This window comes from Zophobas morio, unplaced genomic scaffold, assembly GCF_036711695.1.
Source record: "Zophobas morio isolate AGI-343-1 ecotype UQ-CSIRO unplaced genomic scaffold, CSIRO_AGI_Zmor_V1 ptg000002l, whole genome shotgun sequence".
NCBI classification, from domain to species: domain Eukaryota; kingdom Metazoa; phylum Arthropoda; class Insecta; order Coleoptera; family Tenebrionidae; genus Zophobas; species Zophobas morio.
In genome coordinates, this window is record NW_026972107.1 from 14064664 (window position 1) to 14089156 (window position 24493).

Consider the following 24493-nt stretch of genomic DNA (forward strand, 5'->3'; position numbering starts at 1 on the left):
TTTGTTAAAGGCGCGGTTCTGCAGAGCGACCGTAGCAATACGCAATTATTTATCATCACGGTGATTTTGCATGTCTTTGGGGTCAACCAAAACGGTAATTGATGTTTTCAGAGTGCTGTAACGCGAAGAATGTTAATCGAAGAGGCTCTCTGGAATTATGCAGTTGCAAAGGAGATTTTAAACAGGTTGGGAGATTTTATCATCGCGATGTTGCCACTAAAAGCAGGTGTCATATTGTAAAGTAATAGCGCGGGAAGCAGTGATAAGATACTTAGAAGAGTCATCGTATTCCACATTCCATGGATGATTCAGAGGTCGTTTTTTAGCCCCGAAGATGACTGCTTAAAATGTCTTCTTATATCTGCGGTTTATTGTAGCGATTTATGAATAATGGCAAAGGAAAATGTTTGCAGGATGTTACTCATGCGAGTCGGAGATTTAGAACTAGAGTGTAGTAGTGAGGTGGTAGGTAAATAATGAGTGCGATGATCAAAGTGGTGTAATACATCATTTACCAAGGTAATATTCAACCACATAAATTCACGTATTTATAAAACTGAATGCTGCAATTATATTGTCTGAGAATGCGACTTGCAGTCTACAAAATATGCATTGATCACTTTCAGAGCGCTTTTTATGAAATTGTGCCGTCTTTTAACTGCCTCTGGTAGATTTATTGCTCTTTGTTCTACAAGTGTAGTATCACTAGATTCTAATAAAAGGAAAAACGAATAACTTATTGCTTATTAAGCAATTAATTTTTTGTGTTTAGAACGAATGTATTGAAGCTCACGCCGTGCGAAACTTTCATGTGATCATATAATTTCAAAAACGTTGACATTCATTTCTTTCTTGCTTTCAAAATTATAAGTGAATCAGCAAAACCTCAAGATGGACTATAATAGCAGGTAAATTGCCACCAAACCGTTGTAAAGATAGTCGAAATACGTATAATTTTAGGCAGCCGGAACGCGTTTTCTAAATTATCACTTGCATACCTTTCCGAGGAAATAGTTAGCTGGGAGCAAATTCGTTCCAACTATTCATAGGTAGTAGGGGGAGGCAGGGCGTGTAAAATAGGCACCTACACGCAATCCAAAGATATTATCTAAGCAATAATTTTCCAAATTTCGCCTCATTATTATATAAATAAAATATAATTACGCTATGTGGGCAGGAAGCGAAAAAACTTGAAACAATCATGAACGCTGGACCGGAAACATATATTCATAAAAATGCCGAAAGAAATTGGCTGGCAATTGAAAGAGTAAAATTACAGAACGAAGATTTAATATGAAGAAGACAAGTGAGGCAAAAAACAAGACACGTCGCTGAATTCCAAAATGGGGCATGGTGGGGCAATAAAGCTCCGTTCACAACCACAACGCTCTCCGCAAAAAGTGTCATTTCTGGTCGCCAGCGCGGACTTTCGTACGCGAACTTCCCCGACAAAGCGGCCGAGGAAAAAATGGAATTCTTGAGTAATTAAGATATATAACGAATAAAATTTAACGGGCACGGAATTGTGAACGGGCCTTTAAAAACCAGTCAGAAGGTTTGTTAAATTGAGTTAAAAATGTCACCAGATAAAAACAAATAAAATACAGGAGCGGCAGAACAAAAGGGATTGCGAAATCGTTCCGAGAAGAAAACTGAGCCGGCCGGGTTTGCTGAATTGAATTGTCAATTACAAAAGGAAGAAAAAACAAAGACCATGTTTAGCGAGCACGATCAGAACATACATATTATGAACCCTTTGGCCGTCGACATCCAACCTGCTCGATACTGGCCCCTATTACATGGGAATTATTTATTGTGTGGTCGTACACCAGGGCCTCGACGAAATCGTACACTGGTGTATCTCACAGCCCATAAAACTCGAAACGGTTTGCATAAGAATATTTTTCTTACAAGAAATGGCGTTTCAATACTGCCACAGGTATAAAATCTGCCGGAGTCTCTTATTGGAACGTAATTAACTCTAAATGATGGATCTTTGTCCGAGGGTTTGGCAAACTTGTTTGGAACCATCATAACTCATGCGTTTTAATTATACCTCTGTGAGTCTAATCAGGGATAGACTTACTAAATGGCAAGTTTCTTCTTGTTTTTCTTAAAAACAAAGAAAAGGATCAAATTTTTGATGAATTAGAAATTTCAACTGCGCAGGTGGTACCTACAAACCGTTGTAAATGGTGTTTATGTAAATTAAATTCATGATTCGTTCAGCGTTTACGTACAACATTTATCATAATTATTTAAATGCAAATTCGAAATTAATAAAATAAATTTTGTTCGTACACGAGTTAGCTGTGTTTATTAATATTTAACACACGTCAGGTGCACTAAGATATCTACTTTCATTTTAAAAAGCCTTTTTACTTTCTTTTTGGACTTGAATTCCTACCGTTTCTCCACGTACACAACTTTGTATACGTTAAGATATTTCATAATTTTTTTTTACTATTGATAATAGGAAACATCATTATAAATCATGTCAAAACCACTAAGGGATGAGTGTGTTAGTGTGTATTTTATACTATTTTTTCTACTTTGCACCTTTTTTTTTCATTTTTAAATAAAAATTGGAATTTTTTAAATTTTGGGGCATTTGTTGAAACTACTAAAAACAGTCTTTGCCCCCCGAAATAAAATCTACTTCTGGACACGACAAAAAATAGATTTTATGAAGTTTATTTTATTTGTTATTTAACATTGACGTTTGTTATGACTACCAATCTTAAAAAACATAAATTACACGAGTTCTATTACGAAAGTCAATTACCAGCTATTAGAGGATTCAATTTGGGTACTTTGGTAGCTCAGTCAGGAACGTGGAGTATAACAAAATGTCTTACGATTTTTTTTTATTTTGGGGAATTTTGTTGTGGTTGGTACGACAAATGTGAAATTGTAACTTTTGAAGTTTATCTTTTCATAATAACAAATTGTTATTAACAATGCTTCAATCTGAATCTTACGTCCCCCGAAATGCAGGAAATTGGCAAAAGTAGTGCCCGAAACTTTTGATGAATAAATTTCGTTCTGCTGATGAAAGACAATTTTAATTTTTTTGACGTTTATTTTAGTTGTTATTTAACAGTCATATTTGTAGTGATAATGACTGCCAATCTTAAAAACAAAAATTATGCTAGATCTATTATGAAGCTCAATTGAAAAATGTTTTTTATTCTTTAGGGATTTATTTTATTTGTTATTTGACCGTGAGGTTTGTAGTGATAGTGACTAGTAATCTTAAAAACAAAAATTATACTACCTCTGTTATGAAATTCAATTAAGCTACATCGTGATCAACGAGTATTGTATTAGTTGGCATCAATGAGTTTTGCTTACAGTTGGTAGACCTCTCATTCCACCTGACTTCTTGTGGTCAAAAGTGACATGGTTGACAGGAACAAATTATTAAAATATCATAACTAAACTTTCTTGAGCGCTTAAAAGTGCCAGTGTCAAGCATATGAATCAGGTTTGCCAATATCAGCGGAAATCAATTTTCTCAGATTTGATTAATTTTATTGCCAACTCAAATAGTACTTGTTGATTTGAGGTGTGTCAAGGCACTTAATTTAGGTGCTTTGACAGCTCTGTTACGAACATAAACTACAAAAAAATCTTACGAAATTTTTAAAATTTAGGGGAATTTTATTGTGGTTGGTTCGACAAATGTCAGATTGTAACATTTAAGTTTAAGTTTTCACATCAACAAATTATTATTAGCAATGTTTGAACCTGAAGACAATTTTACGCCCCCCGAAATACGGGAATTATCCAAAGTAGCACCCAGAATTTTTCGCCGATTAAATTTCGTTCTGTATACGAAAAATGCTTTTCATTCTTTAGACATTTATTTTATTTGTTATTTGACAATGATGTTTGCAGTGATAATGATCACCAACCTTAAAACAAAAATTACACTAGCTCTATTATGAAGCTCAATTAAGCTACATCGTGATCAACGAGTATTGTTTCAGTTGGTATCAATGAATTTTGCTTACAGTTGATAGACCTCTCACTCCACCTGACTTCTTGTTGTCAAAACTGACATGGTTGACAGGAACAAATTATTAAAATGTCATAACCAAACTTTCTTGAGCGCTTAAAAATGCCAGTCCCAAGCATATGAATCAAGTTTGCCAATATCAGCGGAAATAAATTCTCTCAGAATTGATTAATTCTATTGACAACTCAAATAGTACTTGTTGATTAGGGTGTGTCAAGGCACTTACTTTAGGTGCTTTGACAGGTCTGCTACGAACATAAACTACAAAAAATCTTACGAAATTTTTAAAATTTAGGGGAATTTTATTGTGGTTGGTTCGACAAATGTCAGATCGTAACATTTAAGTTTAAGTTTTCACATCAACAAATTATTATTAGCAATGTTTGAACCTGAAGACAATATTACGCCCCCCGAAATACGGGAATTGTCCAAAGAAGCACTCAGAATTTTTCGCCGATTAAATTTCTTTCTGTATACGAAAAATGTTTTCATTCTCTAGACATTTATTTTACTTGTTATTTGACAATGATGTGTACAGTGATAATGACTACCAATTTTAAAAACAAAATTACACTAGCTCTATTATGAAACTCAATTAAGCTACATCGTGATCAACGAGTATTGTTTCAGTTGGTATCAATGAATTTTGCTTACAGTTGATAGACCTCTCACTCCACCTGACTTCTTGTTGTCAAAACTGACATGGTTGACAGGAACAAATTATTAAAATGTCATAACCAAACTTTCTTGAGCGCTTAAAAATGCCAGTCCCAAGCATATGAATCAGGTTTGCCAATATCAGCGGAAATAAATTCTCTCAGCTTTGATTAATTTTATTGCCAACTGAAATAGTACTTGTTGACTTGGGGTGTGTCAAGGCACTTAATTTAGGTGCTTTGACAGCTGTGTTAGAACTAGAAAAAAAATTGATGAAATTTTTTAAATTTTGGGGAATTTTGTTGTGGTTGGTACAACGAATGTCAGATTATACATTCGAAGTTTAAGTTTTCACATCAACAAATTATTATTAACAATGTATGAACCTGAAGACAATTTAACCCACCTCGAAATACGGGAAATTGTCCAAAGTAGCACCCAGAATTTTTCGCCGATTAAATTTCGTTTTGTATACGAAAAATGCTTTTCTTTCATTAGACATTTATTTTATTTATTATTTGACAATGATGTTTGTAGTGATAATGACTACCAATCTTAGAAACAAAACATTACACTAGCTCTATTATGAAACTCAATTAAGATACAGCATGATCAACGAATAATGTTTCAGTTGGTATCAATGAATTTTGCTTGCAATTGGTAGACCTCTTATTCCACCTTACTTCTTGTTGTCAAAACCGACATGATTGACAGAAGCATATTATTAAAATGTCAGAACCAAACTTTCCTAGGCGCTTAAAAGTGACATAGTGCCAAGCATTTGAATCAGGTTTGCCAATAGCAGCGCAAAAAAAAACTCTCAGATTTTATTAATTCTATTACAACTCAAACAGTAGTTGTTGGTCACTCTGATGTGTTAGGCATTCAATTTGACAGCTCTGTTACGAACGTAAAGTAGAAAAAAAATTGAAAACATTTTTAAAATTTTGGGTAATTTATTGTGGTTGGTACGACAAATGTCGGATTGTAATATTTGAAGTTGTGAACAATGTATGAACCTGAAGACAATTTTACGTTCCCCGAAATACGGGAAATTGTTCAAGTAGCACCTAAAATTTTTCTCCGAATAAATTTCGTTCTGAATACGCAAAACAGTTTTCATTCATTTGACATTAATTTTGTTTGTTATCTGATAGTGACGTTGGTAATGACAATAATCACCAATCTTGAAAACAAAAATTACACTACTTCCACTACGAAATACAATTAACCTACCGGGTGATTATTAATGATTGAAGCAATTTTTTGGGTTGGCAGTTCTGAATTATTGGCAGGATGTCACTTCACAGTTTTCAACTTGGCAAAAAAATCACAAACATTAATAGTCATAGGGCACTCATTTTGCGTGCTTAAATGTTATGAATACAAAATAGAAAAAATGTCTTACAATTTTTTTTTTAATTTCTTGAACAAGCTGAAGACAACCTTATATAAAATATAATTTCGTTCTTTTGACGTTTTTTACTTAATTTATTATTTGACAGTGATATTTGTATATTGTATATTAATGATTGAATAAAGTTTTTGTATTGGCAATTGTAAATTATTGGCAGCAATGCTAATACGTCAGTCCACAGTTGTCAATTTTAACATGAGCGCGCCTAACAAACGTGTTGAGAAGATGACAGTTATACTGACTCGATGTCATAAATATATCAAACCACAACCATTAATAGTCACTATATGCTAGAACACTCAATTTAGGTGCTTTAAAAACTGGGTTTTGAAGTAGAAAAAATGTTTTGTTATGTCTGTGGATTAAGTTGCAAAAATTTTGACATTAATTCGTCTTTACCATTACATACACAAGAAATTTCACTTTAAATAAAAATTATTTCTGAAACAACAAGCTTGTGTTGGCTATTTCTTTTAGCGTTTAACAGTAAAACAATAACACAGATTCGCTAATTCTAAAAGTCGTTTTACAACGATAAAACTCTGTTTTGTTTTATCACCTACACAAGTGTGTTGATACTCTGCGTGTCTTGGTTGAAAAATATTTTTCGTGAAATATTCTCGCAAACATTACTCGGCCTGTGACGTTTTAATTAATGACAACTTCAATGAAATTTCATGCTCGAACACTTGACGTGGGTAGCTCTATTTGTGCAAAGTGGTTTTTGCAGATAAAAATCCTCAAGTTAAAGCCTTCGGGGTTTTATCAGAGCTTACGATTGTAAAACTGTCAGCCGGAATGAATGCTTGCAAAATTTTTACATTTTCTTCAGGTGTCATAGTTTCGGAGATAAACTGTAAAATATTAGTCAACATTCTTTAGTTTTTAGGATAACTCGTACCCTATTTTAAGTTGGTGGTAACTACAGATAAAAGAACAGGTAAAATTTTGACCTGACGTCATCAATTTTTATGAAGGGGATAAATACAAAACTTTATCGAGCGTTTCTTTCTCAACCAAATAGTTTTCTAGTGTATTTATCACGACTCCTCTCAGTGACATTTAATAAGATTTATTTGCAACGATGGCGCCGATTTCCTCAGGTAACGTTTATGCATTCATATGCGCAGTCACTATTTGAGGATGTACAAGTTTGTGTCCCGTATGTCATTGAAGTGGTTGTAATCTATTCATAATGCATTTCTAAGTGAGTTTAAATAGTATTTGCATTAATAAAAAGAGTTTGAACTGAACGAGAATACATCCTGCGGTCACTTTCAATATAAAATTAACATGAAAATACTCTTTAACCACAATGAAAGACTTCAGGAAAAGGAAAATATGATTATCATCGGATTACTTGTTATTACGTTGACATAAAAGGTGCTCGGCTACGTGAGAAGCTTGCACTTTTTTATTGTGCGCATATAAATCATTCTCCTAGTAAATGAATTAACAATGCCGTGCTGATATGATAGCAATGCGACTTGAATGCGAATTTCGTTGCACACAACTCGCCCACACGAAATTACGTAGTGGAGGTGTTTTATCTGTAATTACGTTCAGTGACCATTGTGTTTCCGACTTTCCAGATTTTCATGCACTCGTATCAGCATGTAATTAGCTCATTTCAGCGTTGTAATTGACCTCTGTTAGCGTCATGTGAACCGGTAATAAACACCCTGAACTCACTCCCTCATTAATGCGAAAAGTATCACGTCTTATCGAGAGTTGAAATCACCGAACACGTGTCCGCTTCAGTCGTACTTTACAAGCACTACTTCCTCTACATGTGGGGTATCAACCCGGTTGGCTTTTGTTTCACTATTCCAACTCTCACCCTTGCGTGGTACGCGTGTTCCTGATTGATTTTGTTTCGTGTTCGATTGTGGAGAATTGTTCGTTCAATGGGTTTATTTGTGTTGCAGGGATGCATCAGTATGGACGGTTTTCGAGTTATCTGCACCATCGTTGTAACAGTGGTGGCTTACGCCGACTTCTGTGCAGCCGGTAAGTGGGTTTAATATTTTTTATTAATTTAAAAGTTAATTCAGAAGGACATGGAATTTTATCCTTAGAGTTCGCGTGTCCAAGTGTGGTACCTACTTGGCCAAAAAAATAAATCTTAGGTTTACTGTATAGCGAATTGTTAACTCGAAGCGTTTCATTCGGCGGAATTCGTAGAGACAATTTAATCGAGTGTGACTTTACATAAAAAAAGATCCATAATAGGAATTAAAACTTCTCTGTTTTGTAACGGTGTTCAGAATGTCATTAATTTTTAAGGTCCCCAAGGCCTTAGTCGTTCGTTGTAATAAGATGAAAGATAGTGTCGAGTCCACTTATTTTCATAAATTTAATCCAGGAGTACTTTTCCCAGTCTAACAAACTGCAAACAAATAATAAATAATTTTTTGTTTATGACTACCTTTAACGTAAATTTTGTTTCCTGCTGGTGATGACCGGTTTGATGGTCGAAACTAGTCTTCAACAAATTTTATGAAATCAAGTGGACTCGACATTGTCTTTCGCCGTGTTACAATAGCGTTATCATGCTCTCGGCGAAGACCAAGGTCAGAGTTTTCTCAGAGATAATTGAACTTTTCCAAGGTGTAACTACGTAATTGCACCTTGAAAAGTTCGAGTATCTCTGAGAAAATTTTAGTTTTCCAAAAATCTATTCTGAACGAATTATTTCTTAGTGACCTAACTAATCTATTTCTGAAGACGCCTATTTGTGGCCACTTCGGAGCTACGTAATTGTTTGTAAGTGAAACTACCATTTTTTGGAAGTTTTTTTCGCATTAAAAATGTAGAGGTTCAATTTGTAATTTGAGTTCAAATTATTTTTAAAATAAAAAATCCACCACCTTTGAGTTCAGTTAAAAAAAAACTTCGTGTAGTTTTAGTTATTCTTAGTTTAGTACTACAAGGTATGAGAGCATCTTGGCACGGATTGTCAATTCCAAGTTTATGAATGAAATAAAATGTCAATAAAAATTAAATTAAACATAACCTTACATTATTTTGCACTAAAACCAGTACAACCAATCATTAAAACTGACCCGGGCAATGTTGTCAGTTGTGTTCTCGAAGAATTTGCGCTGTTTGTGGATTTTTGATTTTGGAATAATATTTTAAATTTGATTTATTCGTGATTTTTGCACGAAAAAATCAAATGTAATAAAAATAAAAAATGTTAAAAACATCTTTTAAATATTTGTTAAAACAATATGTTCATAATGGTTTGACAGTTTCAATAAGTTTTTACAATTGATCTTAGACTTCACAACTGATTGCTTTAGAATTTTATACACGCTTTAAGGTTATCCTGTCCACGTAAATACCTGATCAGAATTAATTTGTTCATCCATTCACAAATCTTCAAGAGGTCATTGCAAAATTTTGTCAGTCTCATTGAAAATGTTTAGAAAAGCATGTTTCTGTACACATAGTTTCTTTACATTTTTTTTATTGTTTTTATACAGGGGTATACCTTATTGAAGCCATTTATTGTATTCTTTTAAACAAAAAAGGGCTTATCTCTTGAAAAACTGCAACCCTATGACTATAGATAACATTGGTCAACAACCAAAATACTGCTTTAATAAAAATGTGTGCACTTAATGCAGTTTTTTATGTAGATTTCAAATCTGCTCTCCAAATTTTTCCATCACGTCACATTTTTGTGCTACACGTAATTTTATATCGTAAAATTGCCATTTTTCACATAAAACGTGCATCTGTACTGCCCTTATTACACGAGTTGAAAAAATCAGATTCGATGATTTAGTCAAGTAGGCATGTGGCACAATTTAAATGACATTTAGAAGTTACGTCAAAATTTTGCAAAATGAGTGTAATATTAAAAAAAGATCGCACTTACAATTGGTTTCACGAAAAACGGGACAAGATGAGTAAATCAGGTGCTCATAGATCGAAAAGCAATGGAAATATGACGTTTATGTCACTTTCATTTGTCCTGTTTTTTTTTTTTGAAACCAATTGTACATGTGTAAGAACAACCCTAATGTATTTTGTTACATCTGCGGTCAATATGCTATAAAATGTCAACGTCTGCATATCTCGCATATTATTAAATTGATATATCACCAATATCTCGGTCTCGCAGTAAGGGATCAGGATAAACAATGGGAGATTATTGTTGGTTCCTGCAAACGGAGTGTTCATCGAATTGTTACAGTCGTTAAGCAAAAAGAAAACGATTTTAAGCATCTAAAATTAATTAAAACCATTTATTCAAATCCTTATAAATAAAATTTGATAATTATTTCATAAAAATTATTATTATTGGGCAAGGTATTATTTTCTTGAAAATTGTTAAAATCGTGTTTTTTCGTATTTCGGACTCCAATAAAAATTAAACTAGACGTGCACAAACGGCAAAAATCATTTTTATAGAAGTTTTAGGATACAAGGAAGTCATTTATGCCCAAAAGACAAAAAGCGTATGACTGCGATTTTTTTTTGTAGAACAATTATATAATTGTTCTTTATTGTCAATCTTTTTCTTCATTCTTATTTTATTATTATTAAATATTGACGGGAGCAACAATAGTGTATTCTCAAGTTTTCCAGAAAATAGGGTGAGGATTCTTGATTTGATTAATACAAAAAATTGTGTCAATCGAATCAGCGACTTTCGCGTTAATTAATTCAATATTTTTAGGGCACAGGCACCCAGCACGTCAGTGCTCTTATAATATTGGTCTAAAATATTATGATGGAATTTGGATTTTTGTGCGAAAATCTCAATGTCTCGGGTAATAAATGAAGGCGGATTCATAAACCATAAGTATGGGAGTATGTTATTTTCTAAAATTTAAATGACATTTAATAAAAAATTGAGGGGACGTTATCATCTATACGACATTTCTTACATATAAAATTTGACAATAATCGGTCCGGTAGTTTCGAAGATTATCTGTAATATTAATCGATATAACGATAGACAGGCAGACAGACTGACGGAAACGACGACCTATTTTTTCGTATTCAAGGGGTCATGTAACGTCGAAAAAACGTGAAAGTCACCAGTCGTCCGATGGACAATATTACTGAGAGAGCAATAAAAACAATCAAAGACGGCCATGAATTTTGGTCTTGTCAGATTACCTGCCGTCAAGTTGAAAATTGAATTGAAAATGAAATGAAACTTCCAAAAATCTATGGCTGCATCGTGTCTTATATTGCTTTTTCGAATTCGATCATCAGCATCAGCAACTCGCTAATTTCTTGTTTTCTCGACTTCATAATTCCTAGTGTATGAAAAAAGGGGTTTCGTGTTTCCGTCTGTCTGTCGTCTGCGTCGATTTTTATTAGACAGATAATCTCCGAAACTACTGGATCGGTTGTCGTCAACTAGGATGAAGAATTCTGAATTGCTATATTTTTATCAAACTTTGTTCCATATAGATTAAAATTTAAATTTGACGTTAGAAATTATTTTGATTTGTAAGTTGTTATATATGTATTAGTTTACTTTGTTGTGTATTATACGTTATATTACTTCCTTCAAGTAGTTTGCTTTAGTTTGTAGTTTGTATATAATTATTAACTTTCAGAGAATACTTCGTTATAAAATTGTACGTTTGTAAAATGAAGTTTTCGTTAATAATCAAATTAAAATTAAAATTGTATTAGAAATATTATGTGAATCGCAAAACGCTAACCAAAATTTGCTAATCATCCCCACCAACAATGGGTTGACGCCATTTTCAAAATTTACAATAGTAAATGTTATTTAAATTTGATGGAATAAGGTACTCCTATACTTTCAGTTTATGAATCCGTGTTGAGTTTTCACCCTAAATTTCCAGATTTTTGCAAAAAAAAAACATCAAAATTGTATAACACTTAGCAATTTAAATTTGAAACTGCTAGATCGAATGTTCTGAAAGCATATAAGTGTTTTAAGGTCATCGTAACCATTCTAAATCGTTAATTAAAATTTTTCTGTTTAACCCCTCTTAAAAAAGTGATGACGTAATTTCAAAATTTTACTGAAATCCCAAATATGTAAAATATTGCAAAATATTGGAACAGTTGGTGTAGTGGTTTGTAAGATAAACTGTTTTTTTTTTTGAGCAATATTGAATTTCTTATAAAAATTTTGGATTGTGAAAATATACATTGAAATTTTAAACAGGATTTACTTAATAAAATTTTGACATGGCGTCATCAAATTTATCGAATGCATACATTTCAATTAGCAATTTACCATGTTACGATAATCTTCGGAGCAGTCGATTATGTATTTTTTTGCATGCACTTTTAAAATTTCTCGTATAATTAATAAAATCCAAATTTTCTCCAAAGTAAGAAATACGGGCGAAATATTAAACAACTTTATGAAAATTGCATAAGACAACAAAATTTTAAGGCGATTTGTCAAATTGTTGAGAATGAACAAACAAATTTCCATTAGCATTTAAGCATCTATATACTCCCAACAGACGACAGACAGACGGAAACGGGGGACCTACTGTTTCATATTCTAGGAGCTACGGAAAGAACGCCCAGAAAATATATTTAGTCGTTCTTTCGAATGCTTTTTCTTTTCTCACTCTTCTCCGACTCAGTGTTATCAAAAGTTCTCTTGTTATTACATATTAAAAAGTTTTGAAAAATCTTGTATCATATATAATGAACAGTTCAGGATGTAGTAACAGTAACTTGGTATAGATAGTTCGTTAGTCATATTAAAATTTAACCTTATTTTTTGTACCTTAAATTTTTCTTTTTTTTTGCAGACCGCGAATTCATGGTGTCAAAGGCCCACTCCATCGCCGTGTCTATTAACTTCGAAACAAAACTTGAATGCGAGATGAACATCCAACCCGATAACTTCCAGTGGAAATTCTATCCACTCAACAAAAAAGAAGCGTATAATCCAAAGGCTCGAATCAGTTTGACCACGTCTACTTTCCAATTTGTTCCTCCCAGTAAATACGAGAACACGAATGCGAAAAAAATGTCTTTACTCACCTTACAGGTAATAAGCGGATCTCTGAAACTGTCGTCTCATTGAATCAACTAGAAGTTTCTTTTGTTGCAAAGAAACGTTCTCAATGTTCGCCCAATTTAAAACGTTGTTCGAGAAACCGTCGAATCATCGTTATTCCTCTCTTTCAGGCTGATTCCAACGAAATAGCCGGCGATTATCAATGTCTTGCCCATTACGGAGCCTCCGTGGTGGCGTCGGTCCCTTGGCGAGTGACAATAGCGAATTTAAACGAATTTCACTACCAGCCAAATGTCAGCGCAACCGTGGTGGCAGGAAACACGGTCAACTGGAGATGTAACCCACCGGTTGCCAATCCAGAACCCTACGTGGATTATTTCAGGAACCGGGACTACTTTAAGTCTTTGGTGCCGCTGTCAACGAAGTCTCTGGTGATACCAACCGTCGGAACGGAGCATTCTGGAGATTACACGTGCAGGGCCGGCAACGTTGAGCGAAAACTGAATTCCAGTGTGGTTTTCAGTTTGAACGTGGTGAGAAATGGACCCGTCGAGCAACCGAGGTTCATCATGAAACCTCCGGATAGCTATAACGTGACCAAAGGGGACACAGTCTTTCTTGAATGTGCAGCCGTCGGAAATCCGGTTCCGAAAGTCTTCTGGACGAAGAAAAGCGGCGTTATTCCAGAACATCGTAGCGAAATGATTTACGGTGGATTGAAGATACGCAATGTTTCTAGTAGTGACGGGGGTGTGTATGAGTGCGTGCATAAAAACAAACAAGGGATGGTTTCTCATTCGATCACTTTATTCTACAATGAACCCCCTAGTGTAAATTGTTTACTCGACACGACTGATATTCCGGAAGGTGAGAACTTAGATCTAGAGTGTGCCGTCACTGGTGTCCCGAAACCGGAAATCAGTTGGTTTTTGAACGGTTTTGTGGTGACCAAAGATCGGAATATCACAACCCATGGAAACAAAATCTTTTTCAAACCCGCCCAGAAGCGTCACGCGGGGAATCTCCAGATGTTCGCGCGGAACGATATAGGAACTGTTTATCGTAGTATTTTCGTTAAAGTCATTCCAATATCAACCACAAACGACAATGGTGGTGAGGCTGCGGTGGTGGATCCTACACGTAAACCTACCAAGCACCGGAAAATGGTACCTCCTTCGAAACCCACCATTTCTCGGATTAGCGACGAAGCTGTGCTTTTGCGCTGGTCTGTACAATCGAAAGGGTTACAAATAAAGTTTTTCAAAGTACAGTACAAAGATTTGGGATCAGCGAATCAACACCCACCGCATAAAGGGAAAGCGTGGATGACGACGAATGCGGATATAGAACCACACATTACAAGCTACGAAGTTACAAATTTGAAGCCCGAGCACTGGTATAGATTTAGAATTGCAGCGGTTTATAGTAACGACGACAACAAGAACAGTCCCAACTCGGACAGATTCTTCTTAAAGAAGCTAGATTTTGACAATCGAAATCCTGCGCCAGTTCCTATAATTACAGATGTGGAAACGGTCAATTCGACGTCTATTCAAGTCTACTGGACTGTAAGTGGGTTTTTCGGGATACTTTAAATTTTTTACTTTCTGTTTCTAGTTCGCTCCTTCGCCGAATATCACAGTTGAGGGATTTCACATAAATTATAATTCCGCAAGTAGTGCTGGTCCCTATAAGATAGCCACAGTTGATGGTCCTAATACGACTTCGTACGTTTTGTCATATCTCCAACCGGACACAGTATACGACATTAAATTACAAAGCTTCACTTCGAAAGGAGCAAGTCATTGTAGCCAGATTAAGCAAGTCAAAACTCTTGGTATTTACTTAATAGTTCACTTAACGACTTAATAACGTCTTTTTTATATAGGTGTCAGTACTACAACAGTAGTACCTCCAATGTCATCCACAGCTGCTAATATAGAAAGCGCCGGATTTAGTAAATTATACATATTTATAGCCGCAGGGGTTTTGGGAGCTTGCGGAGTCATCGGTGCCGTAGTCGGTATATTACTATTTTGTCGAAAATCCAAACAGAAGAAAAGCGGCAATAGAGGTGAGTTTCGTTCGACTTTATTTTATTAGTTGGTATTCAAAATTCACTAGGTGTAGACGACCATCACATTCAAGCCGACGGCAACGAATATGTGGTCGGTCCGAAGGGTGTACCGAGATCCAATGGTTGTCCCCCTAGCAACCGAATTAATATTACAGCTAATCCGTTATCGGACGCAGACAACAAGGTGAGGTACATAATCTATTGTTCTTCATTTTCATAAGTGTCACCTTTATTGGTTTAGTCGGAGTTTGAATTTTGCAACGAAATTTTTTTGTGTGATGACAGGTTGCAATCTTGTAGCACATCCAAAACAAGTGTAGTAGGACATGAAATTTGTTTTTAAAATAGTAATGTTGGCAATACGTACCTTGTTCGGTTTGACAATTACGATTAAATAACTGTCAAATCACTGCAGTCCCAACATTATTATTTTAAGAATAAATTAATTATATGGCCGCTGACACAGTTGACAAATAATAATTAAAATGTATTTAGCGTTAATTTTATTAATTTAGTTCATTTATAATTTCTATGTTGCGCTATGTTTTAGCACGATCTAGTAATACCCGCGATTTTTTACCATAGGTCGGCCAAGTTGCGACATAGCTAATATCACCGACAGAGTCGTCTCCATAAAATCAGCTATTTTCCGATCTCTCGTAGGTGCAGTAAAAAGCTTAAGCGAAAGTATTGCTTAGTAAGATATGACAGCCGCTTATTTCGTTTGCCGCCGCTAGTTCAAACTTCTGCTTAGACTAACTACTAATAGCCGTTTTTGCTTATTGTTTGTACTTTTATTTATTTATCTACTCACAACTAAAACTAGGTTAATTTCATCTTATTTCCAGAAATTTCTAGCTCGGATTTTTTCCAGAATCAGAACATGATTGAAATGTCGTGTTTATCATCCCAAAACAACAACTGTTCCGCTGTTCAGCCGTCGGTCAGTGGTGAAGATTCGCCGTCTAACTCCAGAGATAAAAAAAATAAAAGTCGTGATAAACGTATTCGAAACAAACATAGCGGTGATTCGAATCCATCAGGAGAGAATTTTGTTTAGTGTGATTTAATTGGACCTAAAATTTGTCGATAAATCGTGCCTTAATAGAAGACTGATTGCATACACTGTGCCTTCTGGAAAATGAAGAAACGTAATGGAAGAGCATTCACCAGAAATGACAATAGTTTAAGTAGTAATCGGTAGTTCGAATTACGTTGTACATTTGCGATTTGTAGTACTTATTTGACCTAATGTTACAACTTGCCTTTGTAAATATACATTTGTACATAATTTTATTAATTAATGAAATAATGTCAATCGAGTGATCCTTTTTTAATTATTTAACTTATTTTTTTGTACTTATAATTTTGTAGTTTCGTAGGTATTAAAATGATGATTAATTTTCAGTATTAATTGCAAGATTCTGGCAGCTAAAGGTGTCCACTTCCTCTGACGTTGTCATGCGTACTTTTACATGTTTGTAAAAGTACAAACGTAAATTGATATTTTATAATCATGATCAAAATTTCAAGCGCTTTAGTTTTTACCTTAAAAAGTGGATCATAACCGTGCAATATTGTAATTATCTACAGCATCATGGGAGAAATTTTAACAGTAATAAACTCAAAACTTTAATTTCAGTTTTTCTGGTACCTAGAGTAGTCACTTTATAGTTTATTTAACTGTTTTTAGTTTCTTAATTTTTGTATATAGTAAATAATGTGACACCGTTGTAACACATTTTCAGATCTGATATTTTTGTACAGACTTTTTCATTGTCCTGCAGCTAATTAAGCTAGATACTTTTATATTGTAATAGTACAAACTGGATTCTGTTTTACGCTATTTATTTTTTCCGCTTCCCTAAAATAACAACCTGTATACCACTAGAAAATAAATAATCATTCATCATTTAAAAGTGCATTTTATTGTAATAAAATTCCAGCTTTTAGATGTTATCCATAATTTTGCTTCTTAATACCGTAATTAAGATCGTAACAACACAGAACGGATTAAATGTTGCATGTTACAATCACTCTCCTGGATCACAGGAAATTAATAACTTAGGCCGTTTTCGACCAACTGGTAAGTGTCGGATGCAGTCAGATGTGACAACACCACGACTAGAGTTACTATGTGTTATGCTAAGACAGAAAAATTGGTCTAAAGAGTTTAGACAGTACTTCCTTCGCTGTCGGAAACTTGACGACTGCATGCCTATTGTGTTTTTTTTCTCATTACATTTTTGTAGTGGGAATTTAAAAAAAAATTGTGATGACGTCATCAACATTTTTGCAAGGACACGTATATCAATTGGGATAGATGTAGTGTAATACTAAGAAAAAAATTATTGTATTCCCAAATTTTCGGGAAAATGAATTGGGTCGTTTTGAATATTGATTTCTTATAATCAATAAAATAACGAAACAATTTACTCACGTATACGGCGCCGGTGTGTAATATCTAGAGAGCGGATTTCTGTCGGGCTAGGCAAGGCCAAACTCGGTACGGCTCGTACGGGATGCGAATTCATTGCGGTTGCGGACTGCACGTCGTTTATTTGAGATTAGAATAACGCTGTTTCGTTGCACTCTGCTGTTAATTCCCGTTCTCATTTACTTAGCCGTTTGATTAACAAATCGTTAATTATATTTATGGAATTAGTACCGATTAAATTCAGTGATTATCTATCAACCGGCGATCCAGCACGTCCCCCCCTATAATCGTGACGTAGCCCGATAGAAATCCGCTGTCTAGTAATATGAGGGGCAACTGAAAATCGTTTATGTATAAACATTCTTAATTTAAGATGACAAGCGTAACAATACGTGAGAGTCAAACAGAGAAACTGCAAACAAAACGACCATCGGTTTTATTGCTTCGACTTCCGCTTATTATATAAAACATTGGGTTTTATTTTAAAATAAAACCGTCAAGAATTAATTCTTGACGGTGAAATTCACAATTGGTTGATTATAAACATGTCTATTCCACATTCGCGGAACCAAGTGAGCGCATAAAACAAATGCAGGTCTGTAATGTTAAAGTCGATGTAAATAAGCGTGCTACCCTTATGTTTCAACCGAGTTTTTCCTTTAACAAATTTTGTGTCTACCAAATTGGGTTGGTTGGGGTGTAATACTAATAATAAGTGTTGCCTTTAATTTAATCAATAAAATAAATTGACTTCATTAATTTTTTTGAACCACCTCTTAAGAAAATCTAAAAAATATGAATGGAATGATAAATCACAAGTACAAACTCATCATATTTTTTGCATTTTAGATAGGATTTATTCAGCAAAATTTAAGGGTGACGTCATCAATTTTTTTAGGAGGGATGAACAAATACATTTTGAACAAAAGTTTACCATGCTTATAATAACTTCAAAGCATTCGGTTTTGTAATTCCTGATTAAATCGATAAAATAAATTCACGCATTCATTAATTTTTTTGAGTCACCCTGCATATGCAAATCCAAAAATATGAATGGAATGATAAATCACAAGTACAGACTCATCATATTTTGTACATTTTAGATACGATTTATTCGGCAAACTTTTGAGCTGATGTCATCAGTTTTTTGTAGAAGATAACCAAATATATTTTGACTAAAAATGTATTATGCTCTTTATAACCTTAAAACATCTGCAAGATTTCAAAGCATTCGGTTTTGTAGTTCCTGATTAAATCAATAAAATAAATTTACGCATTAATTTTTTTGAGTCACCCTGTATATGCAAATCCAAAAAATATGAATGGAGTGATAGATCACAAGTACAGACTGATCATATTTTGTACATTTTAGATATGATTTATTCGACAAATTTTCGAGCTGACGTCATCAATTTTTTGGAGGGGATAAGCAAATATATTTTGACTAAACATTTATTATGCTCTTTATAACCTTAAAACATCTGCAAGATTTCAAAGCATTCGGTTTTGTAGTTTCTGAGTAAATCAGTAAAATAAATTTACGCATTCATTAATTTTTTTGAGTCACCCTGTATATGCAAATCCAAAAAATATGAATGGAGTGATAGATCACAAGTACAGACTCATCATATTTTGTACATTTTAGATATGATTTATTCCACAAACTTTTGAGCTGACGTCATCAAGTTTTTGGAGGGGATAAGCAAATATTTTTTGACTAAAGATTTATGATGCTCTTTATAGCCTTAAAACATCTGCAACATTTCAAAGCATTCTGGTTAGCAGATTAAAAATTAAATTTCAAAATGTTGTTTTATAATTTTGATTTTTTTCCAAAAATCTGGACGTTTCGGGTGAAAAGTCGATTCGGAGTTGTAAACTACATGTGTAGGACTATATTATTTTATACAATTGAAAACCCATTTACTATGTACAATTTTGAAGTGACGTCATCGCATTAGTGGTGGGGATGATTAGACAAATTTTGGTTAGCGTTTTACCATCTACATGATATTCTTAATATAAGTACAAAATTTCACAACAATCGGTCGAGTACTTTCGGAGATTATCTGTCTAATAAAAATCCGGGACGGCAGACGGACAGACGGACGGACGGACTGACGGACGGACAGACGGACAGACAGACGGACAGACGGAAATGGGAGACCTATTTCTTCGTCTTTTAGGGGTCATGAAAGATCGAAAAAACGTAAAAGTAGAGAGTCGGCCGACGGACTCGATTACAATACTTCCTTTGCTTACGCTCGGGAAGTAAAAATCAGGGCAAACTGGATTTGCTCTATTTTTACTGTTCAATTAATTATATAGACTCTATACTGAATTCGTTAGCGGCATTTTTCATTAGTAAAGAGCGGATTTATATGCACAAATATTTGTCAAAAAATGCGCATTATATGCAAAAAATTTTTTCGAAATATGCACAGTTTTATGCATATATACAGTTTTCTACCGGCGGCGCGGAAAGAAGGAACAATAAACTACAAACAAAACACGAGAAATGTCTATAATTATATTTATTACCTATAACATATTTTTATATAAAACATAAATACGGCATGAACTATACTTCTGTCCACTGTCTGTTTGCAATTTTATTAAGTACATATGGAACTATGGAACTGATGACTTTGAAATTTTGGCTGCAGTTTAAAATTACACGATACATAGTTTTAAAATTTAGTTTTAAATTTTTGACACAGTAGTTGTGCTTGAATAAGAGAAGTATCAACTATACACTAAACGTGCATTGCATACCCTAAAATTTTATAATTTATGAGGGGTTGGATGTTATATAGTTATTACTATCACTATAACTTCAGATTTTGTTATCAGGCAATCGGTAACACTATAATACATATACATATTATGCAGTGGCGGCTCGTCAGATGAGGCAAGTGAGGCGGCGCTTCACGGCATATATCTTAAGAACAGATTGACTTAATTTATAATTAAAAAAGAGTTTTCAATGCATTTTTAGTTACAAAAATATGTTAAAATGGGAAATCTGTACATGATTTTTTATTTTTTACGCTTCCTGCTGACATTTTTCGTTGAATACCGTACGATTTATGCTCCTAGTTCTTTAACTGAAGCGGCCAGAACGTCGGTTCACTTGAACCAGCGAAGCCCAATCACAGACACGGATTTCCATGACTCAGCTCCCATACTCCTATACATGCGTTCGCTCGGAACTGAGGCGATATCTTCGGTGCTTCTCGGCCAATTTCGGCGTACTCATGAAACCATTTTTCCATTTATTTTACAGAACAGTAGGGTTGCGGGGTGCGTGGGTAATTAGCATGAACGTGAATAAAAACCCACGTGTTGGTGTTTTGTGTTATTGTCTCTTTCATAGGTATAGGTGAGTGAAAAATGAATCCCGAGTACGATATCGTCATGTTGCTTCTTGAAACGCCGTTTTCACGGCGAACCGAGCTAGAACGTCGGCAAATTTTGCTAAATATCGAGCAGTCAAAACCGTTAATTCATTTAACTTCCATTGATAAGCGACAGAATCGTCAGTACTCCAAGTTTTTTAAATCAACTTGGTACCTACGAAACATATAAATGGCTCTGCCGTAATATTTACACAATATCCCAGGATATAACAATTTAAAGAATTTCATCCGAAGTGCAAAATTACATGAAAGGTCCAAAGTACACATTAAAAATTTCATGGGCTTAAAACGTTTAGAAAAGAACACAGCAACTATTCCCGAATCCCTCCAAGAAAGTGCTACTTTCAACAAAATTTTGACTTGTAAAAACATTGTTGATTCAATGTGTTATGGGTGTTATTATTATTATTATTATTATTATTATTATTGGGGCCTACCACTGATCCGGGAATGACCGGTATTCAGGCAAGACTTCTATTATTACTAACTAGGATGACCAAGTAATATTACTATTATTGTCAAACTTCTATCATCGCCTCACCACATCAGACAGTCACGAGCCGCCACTGATATTATGATTAACACGTTATTTTTGTGTGGTTAGGCAGCCAGTTAAATACATTTCTCGACAATGTATCGAACGAAAGACATATTTTCATATTTAATAGTCTTTTAACATTTCTGGCACCAGTTTTTAGACCTAATTTTAGTATTATGATTACTCTAATAAATTGACCGTAATGAAGGAAGCAATTGTAAGCAAATACAGCAAAACTGATTTAATTGTTTATAATGTGTTAGGTACGTAGTGGAAATTGTATGTACAATATGCACAGAAAATTTACCCTCAACACGCTTAAGCGATTAATTGAAGTAAAATCCACACAGCAGTCTAGAAACTTTTAATATCCCACGAAATCTGATAAAACTACAACGTGAGCATTTACTGCTAAAGTAAAAGTTGCATGCGACCGTAGTGCATAAGAGATAAGGTTAAAAATAATTCAGTCAAGACACGGTCATAGACGAGGTTTTCGTGCACATACCATAAATTAATCTAAAGCAAGGTCTTCAGATAAACTAGAAGCCAATTACTTACTGATCAAAAACAATAAATGGAGCAGTTACCTGTCCTCACGCAACTTTCTTTTTCACTGTAAGTATTTAATTCAATGTAGCTTTTCCTTACTTGACCATATTTATTGCATGGATGGAATAATTTGTTTAAACACTCCCGCTATGAAAAACTAGAAAATAAAACAAGAAGTCTTTCCAGTAGTAGTTGGGTTATTACTAGTACTAAGTTTAACTACAGCAAATGTTAGGTATGAATGATGCTTGATTAGTATCTCTTGGCTCTCTGGTAGCTCTTTCTAGGCTTTTCATTCTGTTCGTTATTATTGGTATGCAACACATAATACTAGATTTTAAAATATATAATGTCGCATCAACAATTTGATGACGCCATCTCAAAATTTTCGTTGGTAAATGCTATTTAGTTTCATAAAATAATATACTCCTGTATTTGTGATTTATGAATCCGTCTAGACTTAACCCCAAGCATCCAGATTTTCGCTCAGAACAAACAAAATTGTATAATAATGCTTGATAATATGCCTTAGTTCATTGCATCGTGTGATAATAAGGTCGGGAGTTCGGTTCACTCATGAGCGACTTTTTACATTTAACTTATAGGGATTATAATAAAATGAATAACATTTCGCAAAAACAAATTTTAACCTTTTTTTTTTCTGAAGTAGAAATTCCTAATAGTTGTCCAGTCGGCTGCCATTCATAGTGTGAATGAAACTCAGAGATAGAGATCGTCACGACACCAATATCTACCTACACCAACGATGATTATTATGTTGTGTTTATGTTGTATAACGCGACATTATTAACATTTAATATCACTGGTGTGACAACCCAAACAACCCACCTTTAATTGACATGTGAAAAAAAAATTGAAAGCCTGCGAAAAATGAAAAAATTCAAAAATTTAGCCTCAACTGTGATCGTCTACAAAATTGAACCTACGTTGTGTGTTTTTTTCTGTGGCGGAATGCGTTCAGATGCAAGTGGTGGACCCTAAGGTGGGAAAAATACCGCTAAATATAACACAAAATATATGGAGGACACACGTTATAGCACGAGCGGAGTTTGGGGCTCCTGGTCGTGGCTACTCTCCTACCCACGACGATGATTCTATTCTGTTGCAAGCACTGCCGTCCAGCACCCCTCTATCACGAAAAAACGTGCCTGAACGAACAGGCCGTTACGGTGGCAAACTCCTAGTTAGCCACCAATAGTCTCCGCTATTGGGTCACCAGCGTCACATCATCTCGACGGTCCGTGACTTTTATTCTAGCCCTGCATCCTTTGTGCAGATGGCGCGACCGCCAGCTCGCCAAAGAACCGCGCACTCCGCTTTCGCTACGTGTTGTTGTGTTATTTATCTCAATTCCATTTTAAATGTTCACTTTCTATAACTCTGATATTAAACTACAACTGAACAAGTGTTAAAGTTTCAAACAACATTTAAATTCGCCATACACTCTTGTGAAATTTGAAACACAAAGAATTTTTATCTGAGATTAAGATTGGACAGCAAACAATTTATATGATGGAAACATTAAGCAACAAAATATTTACATGAAAAAAAACCTGGCAAGGATTTATAAAAACAGAAAAAGATCTGGTGTGAAATAAAACTTGTGCGGACAAAAATATTACGTGAGTTTAGGTACTGCAGAGCATGAAAATTTACGTTCAACCTTAAATTATACAGCACAGAAAATTATTGAGGCCAAAATTGTGAGATAGAAAAAACTTGTATGAGGTGAAAAATTGCAAAGCTAACAAAATTACTGGAGGTTGATTGTGGGCATTCCCCCAAACGAACACATAAAACACATAATAGCAGGCAATCTGGAGATTCAAAATGGCGTTGGACAAATGCGTCTTTACAAAAAAAATGCGCCAAAAATGCGATCTAGAAATGCGATTCATCCTGTGGCGTTGTGCAAATAATGGTCTAAATCAAAGGAATAAAATGCACGAGATTTTACAGTTCAAACATGTGCTCGGTTTGAAAATACTTTTTCAACATGGCCGCTGTCGGAACAAAGAGTTTACCTGATGTTAAATTATGCCACACTTTATCAACGATGCAAACAAAGAATTTACGTTATGTTAAATGATGTCTCGATCCAAGTGACTGATTACTTAAAACCATTGGCTTTGAGAGTTTACATCGCGGACTGTCCCCAGCTTATCCCAAACAATCACGTGATAAATAAACACAAAATGCATCCTGCGTTGCGAGAAATATGCGTCTCGGTGATGGAATTTTCAACGTTGCGAGAAAAATGTCTCGGTGATGCTTGCCTAAGGGGAGAAATTTTTAATCCCCAGGTACCTCAGTCCACGATATTATGAATGTACTTTCACCTTAGAAATAATATTATATGGAAGTAACTT

At 34.5% G+C, this 24493-nt stretch overlaps 1 protein-coding gene across 6 annotated transcripts in view; it reads left to right on the plus strand.

The window, feature by feature from the left end:
* LOC135128291 (interference hedgehog-like) overlaps positions 1 to 17063 on the plus strand; it is a 73720-nt gene extending 56657 nt beyond the window's left edge. The window contains exons 3-10 of one of the 6 annotated variants that reach the window (XR_010280363.1): positions 8024 to 8105; positions 12869 to 13110; positions 13251 to 14648; positions 14698 to 14917; positions 14969 to 15154; positions 15205 to 15341; positions 15743 to 15816; positions 16032 to 16124. Coding sequence is in view for 5 of the 6 variants with exons in the window: in XM_064055199.1 (XP_063911269.1) it covers positions 8036 to 8105; positions 12869 to 13110; positions 13251 to 14648; positions 14698 to 14917; positions 14969 to 15154; positions 15205 to 15341; positions 16032 to 16217 (2439 nt within the window). In the remaining variant the exon portion in view is untranslated. Of the gene's footprint in view, positions 1 to 8023; positions 8106 to 12868; positions 13111 to 13250; positions 14649 to 14697; positions 14918 to 14968; positions 15155 to 15204; positions 15347 to 15742; positions 15817 to 16005 lie in introns of all 6 variants that reach the window. The other 5 variants (XM_064055199.1, XM_064055207.1, XM_064055225.1 and 2 more) reach the window with 5 other exon arrangements.
* The last annotated feature ends 7430 nt before the right edge of the window (positions 17064 to 24493 follow it).